General features: G+C 43.0%; 2 protein-coding genes across 6 annotated transcripts in view; one reads left to right on the top strand and one right to left on the bottom strand.

Annotated features, from left to right (window-relative positions):
- Nucleotides 1-4,893, top strand: part of ncor2 (nuclear receptor corepressor 2) — a 59,395-nt gene extending 54,502 nt beyond the window's left edge. For all 5 annotated transcript variants that reach the window (XM_061279813.1, XM_061279812.1, XM_061279809.1 and 2 more), the window contains 7 exons: nucleotides 39-217; nucleotides 429-563; nucleotides 767-909; nucleotides 986-1,039; nucleotides 1,504-1,701; nucleotides 2,141-2,320; nucleotides 2,644-4,893. In XM_061279813.1, the coding sequence (XP_061135797.1) occupies nucleotides 39-217; nucleotides 429-563; nucleotides 767-909; nucleotides 986-1,039; nucleotides 1,504-1,701; nucleotides 2,141-2,320; nucleotides 2,644-2,834 (1,080 nt within the window). In that variant the 3' untranslated portion in view covers nucleotides 2,835-4,893. The remainder of the gene's footprint in view (nucleotides 1-38; nucleotides 218-428; nucleotides 564-766; nucleotides 910-985; nucleotides 1,040-1,503; nucleotides 1,702-2,140; nucleotides 2,321-2,643) is intronic.
- A 621-nt stretch (nucleotides 4,894-5,514) lies between these two features.
- Nucleotides 5,515-16,811, bottom strand: rflna (refilin A). The gene is made up of 4 exons (XM_061279814.1): nucleotides 16,592-16,811; nucleotides 16,165-16,514; nucleotides 8,956-9,065; nucleotides 5,515-8,877 (listed from the first exon to the last, which is right to left on the bottom strand). Exons 2-4 carry the CDS (start codon nucleotides 16,387-16,389, stop codon nucleotides 8,544-8,546), a joined length of 669 nt encoding a protein of 222 aa, XP_061135798.1. The 5' UTR covers nucleotides 16,390-16,514; nucleotides 16,592-16,811; the 3' UTR covers nucleotides 5,515-8,543.
- Between the last annotated feature and the right edge of the window lie 1,417 nt (nucleotides 16,812-18,228).

Below are 18,228 nucleotides of genomic sequence, written 5' to 3'. Positions count from 1 at the left end.
GGTACAACTTCATGTCAATACTTTTTTTACGGCAACAGGAGGTGATAACAAAAGATTACAGGCAGAGTCAGCAGCAGCATCAACAAGGTTACCATGGCTCGCCCATCCTGGACTTGACCCGTCCTCCCAGTGCCTCGCAGCCCCCGCTCACTTCCCAGGAGTCTCCCCAAGTGACCCGCTATCCCGAAGGCCTTGGGGGGGATTGTAACAGAGACCGGTAAGAGTCATTCCGAAGTAGGATCACCAGCAGTTAATATGATCGACTGTTTGTGGTTGTGCAAAGAGAGCCGGCATGACTCCTCACGATTTTATTTCTGACCTCTAATAAATGTATTAATAGGCTACACGGATCATGTTTCATAGACACATGAGGCTATGTAAGGGAGACGTGTCTAGAAAAAGGTCACTTATTTGTGTGTGCTCTGCAGGTCTCCTCTTCAGTCCAAGTCTTCTCCAATCAGTGTTTCTAATGACTGTATTGAACCGGTATCTCCTGCTGGCGGTAACTCTGAGCCGGAAATCCAGGGAGGAGTGTCCTATCCTAATGAACAAGGAGAGCAAGCGTAAGACCTAATGTTTCTTTGGATCTCTTCACAAATATTGCATTCAAACAAATCATTTTGAGTTGCCATTGCTTTTGAGTGTCTGATAAATCCCAGACTTCATGTATGGGTTTCCTCCATTTTATGAAGTGTGTTCAGCACTCATAGTTCTCCTGCTGATTCAGGTGTGTGTGCTGTTGACCGAGTTCTTTTCCCTCCCACAGAATGGCCTCCCGTTCACCACCCAACACCTCTCAGCCTCCAGCTTTCTTCAGTAAGCTGACTGAGAACACCTCCGCGATTGTGAAATCAAAGAAGCAGGAGATGATCAAGAAGATGACTGTCGTAGGAAATGACAATGATTTTAGTGAGTATTACCCAAGCGCAGCTACCTTTGCACCCTGATAACAATTTCTAATTGTGCATACTCTTTACACTTTCAGATGCAGGTCAGCCTGGAACTGAAATCTTCAATATGCCGGCATCCACAACAGCAGGTTACTTTTTTCCCCCTCTTTGTCATCACTACACAAGTCTCGATATTTTTCTTTTATGCCATTCGGGGTGTAGCAAAAAATGAATCTTTAAATTGGTTTGACTTAAAAGAGTGAGTGCATTGAATTGAACTAAATTGATTTTCTAAATATTTGTATATATTTATATAATATATATGATTTATTTTTAAATACATTTAAAATATACTGATATATACATACATATCAATTTGTCTTTGGGAGCTTGATTTTTGAAGAAAATACCACATTTTCAGTACTGACAACTTTTAATTCATAATGACAAAAACTAATTGTATCATAAACTCTTGAACTGAGCAAGTCCAGTGTTACTGAGCAGTGTTACAATTGTGAGTCAGCAACTGCTCCCATCCACTGTTTAACAGTTTCAGTGGATTAGTTTTAATCTAAACACAGGATAAATTTGTCCCTTACCTGCTCTTTAATAGGATCCGTGAGTGTCCGCAGCTACACAGCTCCAGAGACACCTGGTAGCTCCATAGGTCTGGAGGCCATTATAAGAAAGGCCCTAATGGGAAAATACGATGACCAGCCCGAGGAACGCTCCCAGGCCAATGCTGCTAACCCATTCACGTCGGTTGCAATGAGTGGAAATGATGGACGACCTGAGGAGACTTTCTCACAAGGTGACGAGTTTCTCCAAACGTCATAAACTGCTAATGTGGCCAGTGATCTAAGGTCACGTCATTAGACTAGCTTGTTTTTCCATTTGGTGCAGTCCATTTCTACTGGTAATTGATTTTGGTCTACTCCAAGAGGCAAATAAACAAATCGGACTCAAGCAAATAAGTTTACAGAACAAGACAAACATAATCAGAAGGTTGTTGCAGGAGCGCACAGCATAAATAGTCTTGGATTGGTTTAATAGCAAATGTATTGCTGCAGTCTGCAATCTTTTTATGGAACAGCACTGACTCAGCAAATACACAATACAAAAGCTATATTAAACACAGAAAATGCTAATCGTAGTTAGTTTAATTTCATAGTTTTGTTAACAGGATTAGAGACATCTGGTATGGCTTGAAATGCTGGAACAGATTCAAGATCCTTAATTACTCTTTGTAGGTGGTGGGAAGCTCTCAAAGAGTGGTGGGCGCTCTAATGGGCGCAAGGCCAAGTCTCCAGGACCCGGTCTGTCAGGGGGTGAAAGGCCGTCCTCCGTGTCCTCAGTCCACTCAGAAGGAGACTGTAACAGAAGAACGCCACTGACCAACCGAGTCTGGGAAGACCGACCCTCCTCCACAGGTAATTCATGGTGACAAAGCACTCGTTTTTTGTCTCAGGCAAAGTCTTCAATTCCTTTCAATGCAGTTTCTTGGCAGTAGGAGAACAAATCACTGCTTCTGTCTAATTGAAGCTCTTCTACTCGAGTTTCTTGGTGCCAAAGCACTACAAGATGGTAATACTTTCTAAAGGTTTTAGGCTGAACACAAAACAGCCAATGGGTGGGTAATGGAGGATCTGTTATAAAAAATAAAGCTAGGTGAATTCTCAAACAGGGAAAATCGCACGATGAGTGCCCAACTAGTCCCCCAGCAAGTCAACAACACCCATGTGCTTCTTTTCAGGTTCAACGCCAACTCCCTTCCCGTGCAACCCATTGATTATGCGTTTCCCCGGCGGGACGGTTTCAGTTCCCTCCCCTTCATCCGGGCAGCCGGTCGGCCACGTGCCCACTCAGGGACAGGGACGCACCTGGGAGGAGGAGCCCAAGCCGCTGCTCATGTCTCAGTACGAGTCCCTGTCTGACAGCGAGTGACCCCGCATTGCCAGCATACGCGCAGATGCATCTCGGCAAAACCGTCCCACACCATTCCACTCTGCAGTCCACATGCCCACTCCAGGATTCTCGGAAGGACGACTCTTCAAAGCATGTTGCATCTCTTCATTGGCCTTAGCAACTCGGGCGCATTAACCTTCGCCGCACTCAAGTGCTTACACTCTCGTTGATGGATGGGATTCTTGGTTACTGCAGTTGGTTCCCAAATGTGATGGCTGCCGCTCCTGCCTTAAAGCGCAGCAGCCCAACTTGGAAGAGCCCCTCTTAACATTTCTTTAGTGTCTACACTGCTAGGGATGGCACAAAAGTATTTTTTTTCTTTGTTCCTGGTTATTTTTCTTCTTTAAACTGAGTCCAGCCTTTTGTTTGGAAAACGATTGCAGCGTTTTAAAGTACGTTTTGATGGTGAACGTTCTATGATTATACTGTATGTGCGGTCCTCGATCTGCAATGAGGGATGCTTTTCGGGCGGGGAGGGATTTGAGCACAGGAGGGTCATATCATTGGTTTACAGGGTAAACATGCTGTTCGTTGCTGATGTCGTCATACGTTTGCGAAGGTCCAGAGGAACGGCCGAGGCCTGCTGATGTCAGGTGTCCCATGAGACGTTCAGCCGCATGATGGCACTCAGACTAGTGACACTTTCTCGCTGTTTTTATATTAACCGAATCTGTGTTTGTTGAAATGTTTTTTGGATATTAAGCACTTAGTTGATGGTCTGTTCACAATGGCGCAGTGGAGAATCCGCTGACAAATGGACCCGAGAACCGCAATGGCATCCTGTGGTGGAAAGTGTCCCCGTGCTTCACCTGTTTAACGTTGTGCTCACCACCAGTGATTTCAAATAACACAAGCGACAATCACGCGAGTGAAGGAGAAGTCGAGCTGTTCCTTCACATTGACAAGGTGTACCTCAGTCCTTTGCATTGTCTTCAGCTGGCCTGCCAGGATCTCATCTTTGAGCTTTTGTGACAGTTTGACCATTGACCTTGTACTGCATAGGGGAAGACAATTTATCTTCTCTTCTGTGCGGCTTTTGTACATTATAATATATTCTTAGTGTTAAGTGCCATTTATTTTAAACGCACAGTACCGAAGTTACCAAGTGACGCACAATTTTATTTTTTTGGGCCCCTCCCTTGCCAGGGATTCTACTGTCCATACTGGGAATTGTATTAGCAGAGAAGCAAATGAAATGTCTTAGTGCATCTGTCAGTCACACATTACACTCGCCAAGCTTCGAAACCACACATAGAAGCAATCAGTCCTGCAGTCCATGTTTTCTCCATGGTAACAACTGTGACGGTCAACTTCACTGCGCCTGCATTTAGCGGGATTCCAGAGGGAAAGGATGACAAAAGAAGTGGCATGTGTTAAGTCCAAGGTTGGATGCCATTATCTGCTAGTATGGAGTTTGATGGTGAAGCATGTCACGCCTGCACAATGCTCATCTCGGCCATCTTTAAGGTGGGAGTGGGGTGTTTTTTTTTCCCCCATGTGAAGACAAATGGAGGTCATGTAATTTTGCCACATGTTAAACAATATATCAGTCTCCACATTTTGGTCATAATGAAGTTTAAGGATGTGACCGTAAACAGACTAAGCCATATCTAGATGTTGCTTCAACGGATGACAGACTAATCCATTGATTTTTCCATTGATACTAAATTGAAGTTTAACGTGTTTTTATTTTGCCTTTGTTCACAGTTTTGTCCAACTACCGTTTCTTTACGTCTCAAAATATCTGATGTAGTTCTTGGAGGGAGTGCAGGGCTGTGGGGAAATTATAACATTGTTCAAGCATTTTGTTCATAATGTTTTTTATATAATTATAACCCACTGTATAATAGCAAGGATTGTATATAAAACTTAATAGATGTAAATATTTATGTGGCTTGCTTCTAGGTTGGTCTTAGAAAAGAAAAAAAAAACACCGGGTTAAATTCTACATGCCCACCAGCAAGCTTTGTGGATAGCAGTGTACACACGGAAACGAATAAGACACTGCCTTAATGTTTAAATAAAAAGCTTATTGCCATTCATAGTCTTGGTGTCTTCATTACGTCAGTGCTTCTCAAATAGTGGGGCGCACCCCCCTTGGGCGGCGCAGTGCTATACCTGGGGGGGCGCGTGTGACCCTGGGGAACAGGCATTTTTTTTGGCAGTACTAGAATAAAGTGTAATTGCGCCTTTACTACAGCAGGGGGCAGTGGCGCTCTCATTGTTACTTATGTCACGTTTGCGACAGTGCAACATTTTACGACTTACAAGACAAGTTAGGATAGTCACGGTGGGGAGGGGGGGCGCGAATAGTTTTCTTCTTGCTAGGGGGGAGGGCGTAACAGAAAATAATTGAGAAGCACTGCATTACGTGGTGTCAAGTGGACAGTAGGTCTGCATTAAAGGTCTTCTACCACTAGGTGGCATCATGAATGCGCGTGTATTTTTCCTGGTCTCTGAAACGAGAACAGATTCTTGGACTGGTCTGGGAAAACATGTTTCATGTGAGCAGTAGGCTTGGAGGGTTGGCCTGCGAAGCTGCTGAGGGCATGCTACAGAAGAGATAAAGAAATGATCAGGTTTCAGTATATGTAATGTTGAATAACACGCAGTCAAGCTTTCAATTTGTATTTACAATTAAAACATGAACTGTAGAGCATTCCTGAAGGAAACACCTTATGTTGTGTTACCTGCTTTATGTTTATTTTTCCAAAATCACAAATGACCTCTAGTCCAAGATATAGATTATTTTTTTCCAAATTCAGTCACAATATACATCTTTAAATTAAATGAAATAGGAACAACAGCTGACGTACAAAAATAAAAAGACAATTATGAAGTGCCTCAAGTCCACATATATATCAGAAAACTATTTTACAATAACAAAATCAAGTGTTAGGAAGCACACACTTGAACTGACATGAAACCAGCAAAATACTAACAAGTTCACATCCAACCAGCTTTTCACATCGTTCTTATAACATTTCAGTCACCATCGACACCTGGCTGTTCCCTGCAAAATCTTCGCTCTCATTTCCACAGCTCAATCTGATATGAATCTAAATTCAGACTTCTAAACTACCATCTCTTTAATCACAACGTACTGTTTCCTCGGTTAATCCTAGCATGCACCACTCGTGCGGCTTTCATACACACTTTGAGGCTTTTTTTTTTCAAGCGACAGAACTGACAGAGTCTAAACATCAAGTGTGTACACATTTGTATAGAAATGAAAAATAACATTAGGAAATTTAATTCACTTTATGCCACACTGATTGCAAACAAACTAGATGTCAGTCAAATAGAAGTTCGACTAAATGTTTGGCTTTGCTTGATTTAGTCAGATCACAAACAGCAGGTCCAAAATTGCATTTTCATTTACTCTAACTGCATGTGATCTGGGATGGATCTATCTGTACATCCTAGGTAACACCACATTTAAATATGGGAAAGCGCACTTGAAAACATGGTAGAGGCCAGCATTCGCTGTCAGAGTGCTGAAATAACTCTTACCCCAAAACAATGAGGCGTTTATGCAGTTTTGTCTTAGATGACGTGGCATGACATCTTTCAATTATTTAAACCAGTGGTCCCCAACCACCGGGCCGCGGACCGATAGCGGTCCGTGGGTCACTTGGTACCGGGCCGCCAAGCCGCACAGGATTTGTTATTATTATTATTATCGACGATCAATTAATTCAGATCAAGACGCTCGTCCTGGTCACGTGACATGTTTTCCCAGTCGAACCTGCAAAGCTAGCAAAAAATGAGTAAGAATCTATTTTGAAATATATTAAAAAAAAAATTAAAAAAAAATTGGGCGATTCTCTCCCAATTACATCCGTCGGTTCAAGTCAAGAGGCTTGTCTCGGTCACGTGACGTCAGTCGAGCACGCGAAGCAAGCAAAAATGTTTGGAAGGCTTCTTCGGAAAGGAAAAAAAGCCCAATGAGGAGACGGAAGAAGAGGCTACGACTTCTAAGAAAAGGAAAGCTGCATTTAAAAGAACATTTCTGGAGTCCTACTTAAAATATGGATTTATCGGCACCGGTGATTGACGCGCCAAGCCCACTCTGCATAAGTGGGGACAATTTTGAAGCCTTCAAAACCGCTTTGGCACATGGGGACCAAGCATCCTGCATTAAACGACCACTTCGGGTGTCATTGTCTCCCATCACGCCTAGATGGGACCGGCTCGTTTCTGAGAAACAAGCTCAGTGCTCCCACTAATTCAACATAATGGTGAGTTTTATTTTTATGTCTTTTATTCTTGTTTTTACGCCTGTCGTATCGTTTCATCGCATTTATATATTTATTATAAATGCATTTATTTATTTCTATAACTATTATTTATTTATATAAAGGCCGGTCCGCGAAAATATTCCTGACACGTAACCGATCCGGGGCGCAAATAAAAGTTGGGGACCACTGATTTAAACCATATATACAAGCTTCAGATTGGCTTTCCTCACCAGACAATGGTTTCTGGCATTTCAAAAACCTGCTGTTTTGCGCTAGCAATTCTGCACGCACAGGTTTGCACCTGCCATTCTGTGTTCACTGGTCGTTTGGCAGATGCAATGGAAGGTGTGCATTGTTAGAACAGCTTCCACATTTGTTTACGACCAGTCAAGTCTGCACCAAATTTTGCATGTAAAAACCTTAAGAAAAGAAAAATGAAGCGATCTATTCATACCGGTATTGACTGAATTTTTGCATTAGAATGAAAAGAACTTGTCGACCTGATATATTTTCTTAATCACCTGGTCATATCAGATCCTCTCACTTTCCATTTACCTTCAGCATTACAGCAAAAGTGATTAATAACACCTTTTCTGGGGCTTTCCAAATTTGCCACTTCTTGAATTTATTTTTAATGATTCGTAATTATGCAAGGGAGTATTAGACCACACTGTTATATGGCAATGAAGTCCCACAATCAGCAACCAGTTTCTCTTAATGGACTGCCCATGCATTCATAGGATAAAACAAATATTTGTTGAAAACACTTACAAACTATTCAAATAACAGTTTGCGGTCAGGTTAATTCTCTCAGATATATTTAACTGCACATAATGGTGCTCTGAATTTTTATTTTTTCTTACTTTATTCTAGTGGGCTGTTTTTTCCCCTCCTTTTTTCAGTGTGGCACTCATACTCCAGTGTATAATTGTAATGCATAAATAGGATGCCATGTTACAATCAGGTATAGCTATAAATATGGTGAGAAAATGGTGTGATGAAGCCATGTGCAGCTTGTGTGGCTGCTAACTTACTTTGGTCCAATCGTTCAAACACACCCACACACATCGAGATCCTTTTCATATATGGAAACAAGTGCAATGAAACTGGAACTTAGAAAAGCTGCACCAGCTCATGTAATTAAATCCTCAGATCTTCGTCATGATATTTTCTCTCTGTCATCTCTTGCGTGACTCTTCTCACAAAAGTCAATTCCGCAGGAGCAAAAGGAGTTATGTCAGCTCTCGTTCTCCTTAAATAGTAAGACATTATTAGCCAATGAGGTTTTCAAAAACCACACCAGTACAAAGTTGAAAGATTTCCTTTGGGTTGAGATGAGAAAAATAAAAAAATAAAAGGTTAAGCCTCCAGTTATCGTGCTCTTTTAATATGTTGTACTCAAGTCCTTGAAAAAAAAAAAAAAAAAAAAACCATGTTGGGTGCGGGCCTACAGGTCCTCCGTGTAAATGATACAAGGACTTGAATCTTCGCTGGACTCCAGCCGCACTCTGGAGACGAACCAACGACGTGCAGCCGTGCCCTTATAGATGAGCGTGGTGCGGTAAATGTTCTTGGCGTGTTTTGGGTACACGATGGTGGTGGTCTGGTAGCTGACGGGCTTCTGCCGCGGCTCCAGGTACACTTGGGATTTGTAGCTCCTCCAGGTGCAGTTGGGCACTGCCACCACCGTCTCGCTATATGCAGTCACCGTGGGAACGGGGACACAGTAAACCCGGTTTTGGTAATGCTTGTCCGAGTCGTAACGGACCGCTGATGTGCACCTACAAGAGAAGTTAACACTTGAGTACAGGATGATGACGACACATGTCATGTCATCTTTTTATTTGTACGTTGCTTACTTGACTTCTTGCTCTGGCTTTGGGTCAACTTCGATGCTCTCCCCATAGAAGACAGGATACATGCGGGTCCTGGGTTCCGTTCCTGTGTTGTTGAGCAGTAGGTAAGGCAGCTGGGAAAAGGAAGTATTACAAATCACAACCAGAAAGACCTTTGAGCAGATCTAAGAGCTGCTAACAAATAGAATTCCAGTAAAAGAGCTCAGCACGCTTGGGGGGCTTGAGGAGAGCGAACAACCTCAATTAAAACCACTGCTGTTCTCACCATGTTAACTTTTCAATATAGACGGAAAAAGGGGTGGAACATTTCCACTAAATTTCCGTGGGGAAACAAAACTGAGGAATTTTAGTGTTGAAATATTAAAAAAATAACATATATTCTCAACTATATTTAAGTTCCCTATTAAGAGCCAACCATTGATTTTATTGTATTCTCATCCCATTAATTGGAGAAGGCTTCCTTTTCCCTTTTAGTTGTCAATACAGCTGAGCCAGAGAGAGTCGGCCCACATCGATATGGCAGTATGTGTTACAGATGTTGAGTCGACTCCACACAATATCATCTAAGAGCAGCTGGAGTGGAGATGGTGATCATGTGAAGCGGTAAATACATATGGGAGGAGGTTTGGAGTTGCATCTCAGCAGCTGTGGCTACAGTATGTTTATAATGCTTTGTGCCCACATGGCCGCAAGCTCCAGACCAGACATGAAATTCCTCAGGACATTATGAAAGATTCCTGCACACTGTACACCCCGACAATGTTTGATCTCATGTAACCCGTCCTTTTTCATGACTATAAAAAAAACTCAAAATGAAAAGCTCCCTTAAACTGGTATTACAACTCTACCATCTGTTTTCGATCGGTCAGTTTATGTTTTATGTTATATTCAAAATTAATAGATGGTGCTGGATGTGATTTAATCTCATATAGTTTGATATTTTGTTAATTATTGTCTCTGGTAATGTGCGGAAATGAACTACCTGTTTACCAGCTTATGGTTTGACATTTTTTCGGTCTTGTTTTGTTTTTGTGTTTTTAAAATCAAAAGGATTATAGTGATTTCTCTTTTGATCTCAATTGATTAATTGGACAACTATTACTATTATTATTTTACAGAAATATTTAACGATGCTCGATCTTGGACAAAGCTGAAGCTTGTAAGATCATGACTTCAAAATGAGGTTGGAGTATGAGAGAAAACAGGAAGCCACATGGTTGTGGGAGGCCGTGAGAAAATGTAGGAGAAATTGAGAAAATCGTTTATCTTTATCATAGGTTGTTATTGAATTTTCCAAAAACGAGCTGCTGTGAAGAGATCCTGGCATAAACATTTTGTAGTTGTCATTTTTTACAGGATTTCTTTCAATAAGTGATTAACATATTTCAAAAGCTTTTTCATATAAATAACAAATGTTAGAGCCATAGTTTGCTATAATTAACTTGCGCAAAAATATGTCACTTTAAATCCTGACGAGATTGAGTCAGTGAGCATATTTCCCAAAGATGCCCTTTGACTATTTGCAAGGTTAAATAAATGTGTTACTGTAAGTAGCGTTGAAAACCTGTCATCATAGCATAGTGACTGTACTGACACGTGGCTTTTTGCTTTGTGCAGGCAGTTGTCAGGGAATGGGATATCGGCTCAAATGACCGAGTACGAACATGTACCGATTGAACTCACTTTGAAACTGCGGCGTCACAGATTATGCAGCCAGACTTGTGACGGACGGCCGTGTTTGCGTGCGGCTCTGGTAGGGCCATGTGAAGCGCGCGGTTGGCCGGCCCTCGGCTCCCGTCCTCTCACATTACAGTGGGAGGTGGTCACATGCTGCGGCTTGGACGCACTTAAGCGCACATGCCAGGACGAGGGACGGCGAGAAGAAGCCAAGGGCATGGCAGATCAGTGCCTCACGCTTGTCTTACCTTACCTTACCTTACCTTACCTTACCTTACGTTTGCAACAAGCAGCTGTGTTCATTGGTCATGTGCACACTCAAGATTGAACCATCATCTCAGACAGAGGAGCAACTATCACGTTTGTTTGTTTTATTTATAGGAGTTGTACCACGGTGCCAGGTAGAATTGCAGTCTACTGCTGGGGAGTTGCAAGAAGTTATTTAGAGGCAACAGTATGTGTGCCTTGTCTAAGTAAAAAGCTACTTTGCTCAGCTTAATCGAATGGACTGACATTTTCTTTGCCGTTGCTTTTGCTGATTCGGTAGCTACATATTGCCTTCTATTTGGATAGCTTTGTGATTTCCTTTGGAACTTAAAAGTGATGTCCTGTAATAGAATCCTATTTCTTGACAGTTTGTGAGTGAGAACAGGCCCAAAAGAATACTTGAACGAGTGAATTTTGGACTTGTTTAAAGTAAACTACTAAAGTTATTTTTATATGGGGTCTGTATGGCAGAATTTCCCCTATGGTGGGTGGGTCTGGAACATATCCCTTGCGATAAATGGCGGTTCACTGTACTTCTGTAATGTGTGCGCTCGCCATCATCTGCAAAGTAAACACCTGACTGGCCTCCTTGAAGAAGCCCCAGTATGCACACAAAGACTCAACCCATCCTGAAAGAAGCACATTCATGCCCAGGAAAACAGTGCGCTGCTGACAAAGCCGCACAGTGTCCAAAGAACAACGCAGAGCCGCCGAGAGTCGACAAGCCAACTTAAACATTTCCCACCTGCCGCCTCGAGACATTTATGCGAACAAGCGGGGACACGACGATAACACTGGTGCTTGTCGCATCCATGTCAAATGGTGGACAGACAGACAGACAGACAAGCAGGCAGGCTGTCTGAGCATTTTGCCCATGTTGCATTTTGGAATGAGGGGTCATCAAACGCTTTATGCAACAGCCTCTAACAAGCTCCCGCACCTCAAAATAGAGCTCGTCGATTGTTCTTAGGTGGCATACAAAAACAACTCAAAAATAGATTTGGAAAGGTGGGTAAACATGAACGCTTCAGTACACAAGGCTATCATCCCCTCATTGCGCTACGACAAATGAACTCATGCCCTGGTAGAAGGGAATGTTTTTTTAGTGGAAAACTTTCCAAACTTTTAAGCCGGGGACAAACAAGAATCAGGAATGATGTTAAAAATGAAACCGCAAAGCAGAAACGATCCAACAAGTTTGAAGCGCCAAAGGATTAGTGGATGTCTCTCTATGTGTGGGTGTCTCGCAAGCTAATGTCACAACACTCCCAGGATGCACAACAGCATTTCTGAAGCCTCCATTAGACTTTCTAAAAGCACATGGACCTGTACAGACTTGTACTCCAGACAGACTTTGGATACTGGGAGTGACTTGGAAATGATTTTTGATCACTTGTGTCTTCATGCATTTTGCACAGGGGGTACAATGTTTGGTATCTGTCTTCTGCAAAAACAGTGTGCAAATCAAATTATTGGTGATATCAAGTTATCAAGAGCTGCCGGTCACTAACTAATCTTCTTAGACTTGATTATCCTATCATGTATTCCATGCACATCCCTTAGTTGAATTTAGACTGTGATTGATTCTTTCCCACTCACAATTGACATCAATACCAATGAATGGATGGGTGGATGGATAAATCCCAGGTAGTGTTCACACTTTGACAACATTCCTAGAAAATCACAATGTCCCATCACTGTTGGAATGTTTTTCGAACAGACTACTCGTGTTCTTTTGGACCTCCTTGGTGGCCCCTGCGTGACAATTCTTTTCTACAAGCTATCACAGCAATGTTTTAAAGTAATTACATAAAATGTTATTTTTGTCCTTTTATTAGTTTAAAGCAAGACAAATGCATCGTTTTTCTCTCGCTCTGTTTTACTCACTGTCAGCACTATGCTTTTGACTGCATGCGCCTGCAACAACTGTCCATGCGTAAACGTGGAGAGTTGCCACACATAGTTCCAGGCTGCACAAATGTTTAAATTATTATAGTTCTGAAGCAAAAGTTATTGTGTTGGCCAATTTTTGTTGTTGACATAGCTAAGTTAGCTGTTTTTTCCCCAGCCCTATTATCATGTTATCAAGCTCTATCCAACTATTGCAGGAAATTCAATAAGATTGTGTATCTTCAGAGTTGTTTATATTTCAAGAGTCTTTTTTTGAAGGAGCACATTCATAGTTTTGGCAGCAAGTTGGATTAGTGGTTAGCACGTCTAAATCAGAGGTTAGGGGTTCAAATCCAAACTTCATGTGGGGAGTTTGCCTAATCTTCAGTGCTTGCATGGGATTTCATCCTTCCACATCTACAAAAGTATGCAGGCTAGTAAGTTAAGACTCAAGATTGTCCATAAGTGTGATTGACTTTGTTTGCGTGTACTGTGATTGGCTGGTGACCAAGTGTGGGGTGAACAGTGCCTCTTGCCCAATGTCAGGCGAGACATGAGTGTAATTAAGAAGCCAGAGTACCTGGAAGAAATCGAAAGCCAAAGAAACCCTTGAACCCATACCATAGCTCAGGGGTGGGCAAACTTTTTGACTCGCGGGCCGAACTGGGTTCTAAATTTGGACCGGAGGGCCGGACCAGGAGCAGATGGACGTAGGCGTTGTGTGAAGTCATATAAGCGACCTGTAAAGGTCATTGCATAAAAGATCTTGGCCTTTAGTAGGTAGTAAAGCATGGATATTCCAAACAAGTTTTTTGAAAACAAATGCATTTATTAACAGCATTAAAAAAAAAATAATTCACTAAAAAACTGCTATCAGTGATTCTCATAAAATACGACACTGTTATTATGAATAACAATCTCCATCACTTCAATGCCTGCAGGTCAGATTAATGAAAGATGTTTATCTCATGAGATCACATCAAACGGCAAACATTCTGACCAAATATATCATCTTGAAGAATCGGTGAAAGCATACATCCAAATAAACTAATCAAAACAGCAACACGGTGAGGGGTATCTGAAAATCAGAGCAGAGTTTTAACTCGCAAACACCTGGTAACAGAGGTGAGGAAACGGGAAACACTTGCTTAAAGTAAGCCTTAAGAACTTTACAGGTTAAGATTAGTCGCAAATAGGTGGTGCATCAATGTCCTTGAGCATCCTGCATTGTTTGAAAATGAGAATGGTCGCTAGTTTCAATCCCTGCTATGTGTACAAATCATATTCAAAATGCATTTTTTTACAATAAACTTGAGAGCCTCCCGTTCATTTTCAGTGGGAACAGTGTTGTTGGTGTCCCTTTTTTGCTAGTGCGTCATAGTCTGGAGTAAAATTTGTTGTGGCAATTCTTAGGCGAGATCCGAGGTGTTGGTCCGTTTACCTTGATCTGTGACGGGTTGATGTTGATGTGGCTGAACGTCACGTCGCGTACGTCGAGCCAAATTGGCCACTCTTTTTTAAACACTCGGCACTCCTTTTTTTCGGGCCACTCATTTTAATGGAAGGATTCCAGGGGAAGGTTTGTGGGTGGCTTTAGCGCAAAACTGCATCTGAAAGCTCAGCGCGCGAATTATAAGAATGCTGTCGTCAAAGCCCACGCTCTAAATTCGGGACTGATACGAATAGAGCGAGAGTGCGCCAAGTCCGTACTACTGAGTACGTACACGCACTTGTGAGTGTGCACCGAGCTTTCTGACACGGCTTCCGGTAGTAAATGCGCAGGCGAGCGCTTCGCCATCTACTGGGAAAACGCAGTCATTGCAGGCAAAATGACAAAAAAAAAAAAAGTTTAATAATACAATTTGTTCAGGGTTGGCGGGCCGGATTAAACGGTCCCGTGGGCCGGATGTGGCCCGCGGGCCGTAGTTTGCCCACCCCTGCCATAGCTGTATGACAAACGAGCAAAGTAATAAACAGAACATAGTGCTGCCCTAGACAAAATGTTTTGGGCTCAATTTTCACGACCAGCAACAGAGGCGGATTAGACTCGATATTGGTCATTTCAGGGAGAAGCAAAGGCCAGGGGCTGGCAGAGGGAGAATTGCGGCGCTGTGGGAGTGGTTACAGCTGACTTCAACCATAGAGTTTAGTATCTGTCTTCCTGTGACTGGCTCAATTTCACAAAAATTATATTTGACCAACTGCGCGAGTATTTAATAGATGTCCGACCAGGTGTACGTTCAGACGGACTTTCTGCCACCAAATTGGCACTCTGCTGGGTGCATCTCCAAGGACGCATGCCCACCTTGGCAAGGGAACAGTCTGCCATAAAGGCAAACTCCTTGTGCTGGTACAAAAATCAGTATACGGCAGCATTTGCACCACGGCACAGGTGCACTTTTTATGGGAATATGACCCTCGTGTCCAAGTTTGCTGATCATCCGTTTGCTGTTGCTCAACTGCTGGAGCTGGTCACCAGTGATTCACAAGGGACATATGTAAATCATATTCTATTCACACTGTTACTGAGTGCGAACTGAGTCCAGGTTGCGAGCCAAACTCTAATGAAGACAGACCTGACCAATCGGCAGCACCAAAAGACAGGAGGCAACAACCGCAAAGCTTTCTGCAAGTGATACACCATGTTATGAAACTGCGGGGGGGGGTCACTGGGTCTCACTTTGGATCTCCCATAAAACCGGTTAAGTCAGATGCAGTAAGTCATGCAGGCGTTTAACTTCTAAGAATTCTTGAGCCAGTGGCATCCTACACATGAGAAGGGGGAGGTGTCAGATAGAGAGAGAGAGAGCTTCCAGATGGAAGCTATGTTTCTGACTGGACAATCAAAGATGGTCAGTCATATGATGGATGATGATTTATTGGATGACGAGTTAATCCAGTGCGTTCAACTAATAAAAGTTGACACAATCCCATCCATGTAATGATAGAAGCCATCAATCTTGTACAAAAGTGCAATTGAACAGCACAAACCTAACATACTCTACATAACTTAGTGAAGTTCAGAATAGAGATTGATTTACAGCAATTTAAAAGTTTCTCTCGGACTGACCAATAGAACGATGGGGAAATGCTGATGTAAACAAAGGCCCCGCACGCTCTAATTGGAAATCTGATTGGTCTCGTTGCTTATGGTATCATTTAAATTGGATTGGCCAGCACTACTGATTCTGAAGGCATTTTAGCTACTGGAAACAGTGCAGCCAAGAAAAAAAGGACAGTTTGGAATAAAATGGACATCATTTCATGGAACATATTAGAATTTAGATGGTAAATGTAGGTCAGAGGAAGCCTTGCTTGCCGTGACGGCTCACCGCTCATATACATAAACAGATGATGATGATGATGGACGCATCTTACCAGTTTCCCCTCCCGAGTCACGTCCTTCTTCCAGGCCGATTGCTGCTGGCTCTCCACGGGGGTCGCGCAACTGCCGGAGCGCGGCTCGATGAGAGCGGGAGAAAGGGAGCAGAAGGGCGGACTTGGGCTGGGAGGCAGCCCCGAGTCCGGGCTGTCGAGCAGCCCTTCCCGGTTCTTTCCTTTGAGACTTTCATCCATCGCTTGCAAGTGAAGGTGCCCCACCATTTCTGGGGACGATTGCAGGCGAGAAAGGACGCAAAGTCGCACTTGAGGAAAAAGGTTCCCCCACCCTCCTCTCCGAGCCCCTGCGTCGAATTGTATCAATCCGCGTCAATTTCTTCCAGGGACTTCTGCAAGAAGATGAGAAGTTACAGGAGACGTCTACTTACTTTTCGCACAAATAAAAGTTCAGAAGATGAACTCTTACCTGTGGCGTTAAGTAGCCAAGCGAGCCGTCTACTAAACGCTCAAACTTGGCTTCCAAGCCTCAACCGTGCAAATATTACATTGATACTTAAGCAAATGCCACACATATCGCTCGACACAAAAACCTAAAGGAGACGTGCGTCTGACGCAGGTCTGGAGGAAAGCTCCTCTGTGGGGCTCGTCACCGCTCACACTCAATTTGAGGCGTGCGCGTCACCGCGTGCGCGCGCGCGGGCAGGCGGGCGTGTGTCCACTATGATGAAAATCACTTCTCTACATGGCCAGCAGGAGGTGCGCAGATGGTCCTTTCTCTGTTCAAGTAATCTGCAACGTCACCCTTTTCATCCTTTCCTCACTGCCATATTTGCTGCATGTTTGGCCACATAGTGAGGAAATAATTGAGCGCCTGAACAGGCAATGAAAGTATTTTCATTTGTGGAAGCAGTAGTGCATACACTACACCAGAGATTTCCCACTATTCCGTGGGAAGTTACGTAATTGGCCCAAAACCGATTGGATTGTTAAATAATACGCCTTCGTCCATCCATATATGCTTTCTCACTAGATGGCATTTAACTTATGCACTTCTTGTAACATTTTGGTTTGGTGATGTGTCTTGGCTCATCAGAAGAGGCTTACAGATGCAATTGCAGAACTAGGAAGCTAACTGAACATTTACTTTTATTTTTTTTTATTTGATGTGTGGCCAGGCACTCGGACCCGACCACAATTTGCCAAGAAAAACATACACCCGTCAATCATACGGCCGTTTATAGAGCCTTTCACTCTGCTATATTTAAAAAAAAAAAAGGCTTCTTTTCTTTAAAACATACATTATGAAACATGGTTAAAAGAGTCACGTAGAAACATTTTATTGATCCACTTGATATAACATTTTCGCTTTTGTATGCATTACATTTGTCATATTTAGCTGCCGATAAAAGCAACGGGAATAATAGCATGCATTCGTGTCTTTGCATTATGGCACTGCGTACAGTTTGTTTGATGCAAATAATTTGACATTGTAGGGTTAATGATGGCATTTTGGGGTCGCTATTAAGATTGCCCTGTGTAGTGTTCTTGAGAAGAAAAAAACCCATACAAATATAATTGGTGTGTGGGCACGCATGAGCGTGTGTGCGCGTGTGTAAGCAGCCCGCTAGTGTATTTCAGGAATGGGTGGAGGTGGGTGGGAACGCTGTGCATCCACAGCTTGCTGAAAGAGCAAATGTTTGACGCAGGAACCGAGAAAGAATTGAATGCCTGTTGCCTCTTTCCTCCAAATCATGTTTGGCCTCTCTGTTGGTGCTTCTACAAACAGCAGATTTGCCAAAAAGGAAATCAGAAGAAAAATAAGAGCCTTGGCTGTGTGCTTGCTGTGTTTTGATTGTGTGTGTGATGGTCCAGCAGCTCTCCATGGTGATGAACACACAATTGCCAGGAAATCATGCGTGATGTTTGTTCACTTCTCATTACACGTGTGCAAGATATGGCACCAAACCTTTTACCGAGCCCGCCTAATGTAAGGGAGGGTTATTGTTTGGGATTCACGTCAAGAAGCGGCAGAACGGGTGTGAGAAGTGTTTTGGGGCCATCACGTGTCCGAAAAACACAAGCATGTTAATCCTCAGGCATTTG

This window comes from Syngnathus typhle, linkage group LG5 (assembly GCF_033458585.1).
Source record: "Syngnathus typhle isolate RoL2023-S1 ecotype Sweden linkage group LG5, RoL_Styp_1.0, whole genome shotgun sequence".
Lineage (NCBI taxonomy): Eukaryota > Metazoa > Chordata > Actinopteri > Syngnathiformes > Syngnathidae > Syngnathus > Syngnathus typhle.
The sequence above is the reverse complement of the archived record's forward strand: the minus strand, read 5'-3'. Positions and strand labels throughout refer to the sequence as shown.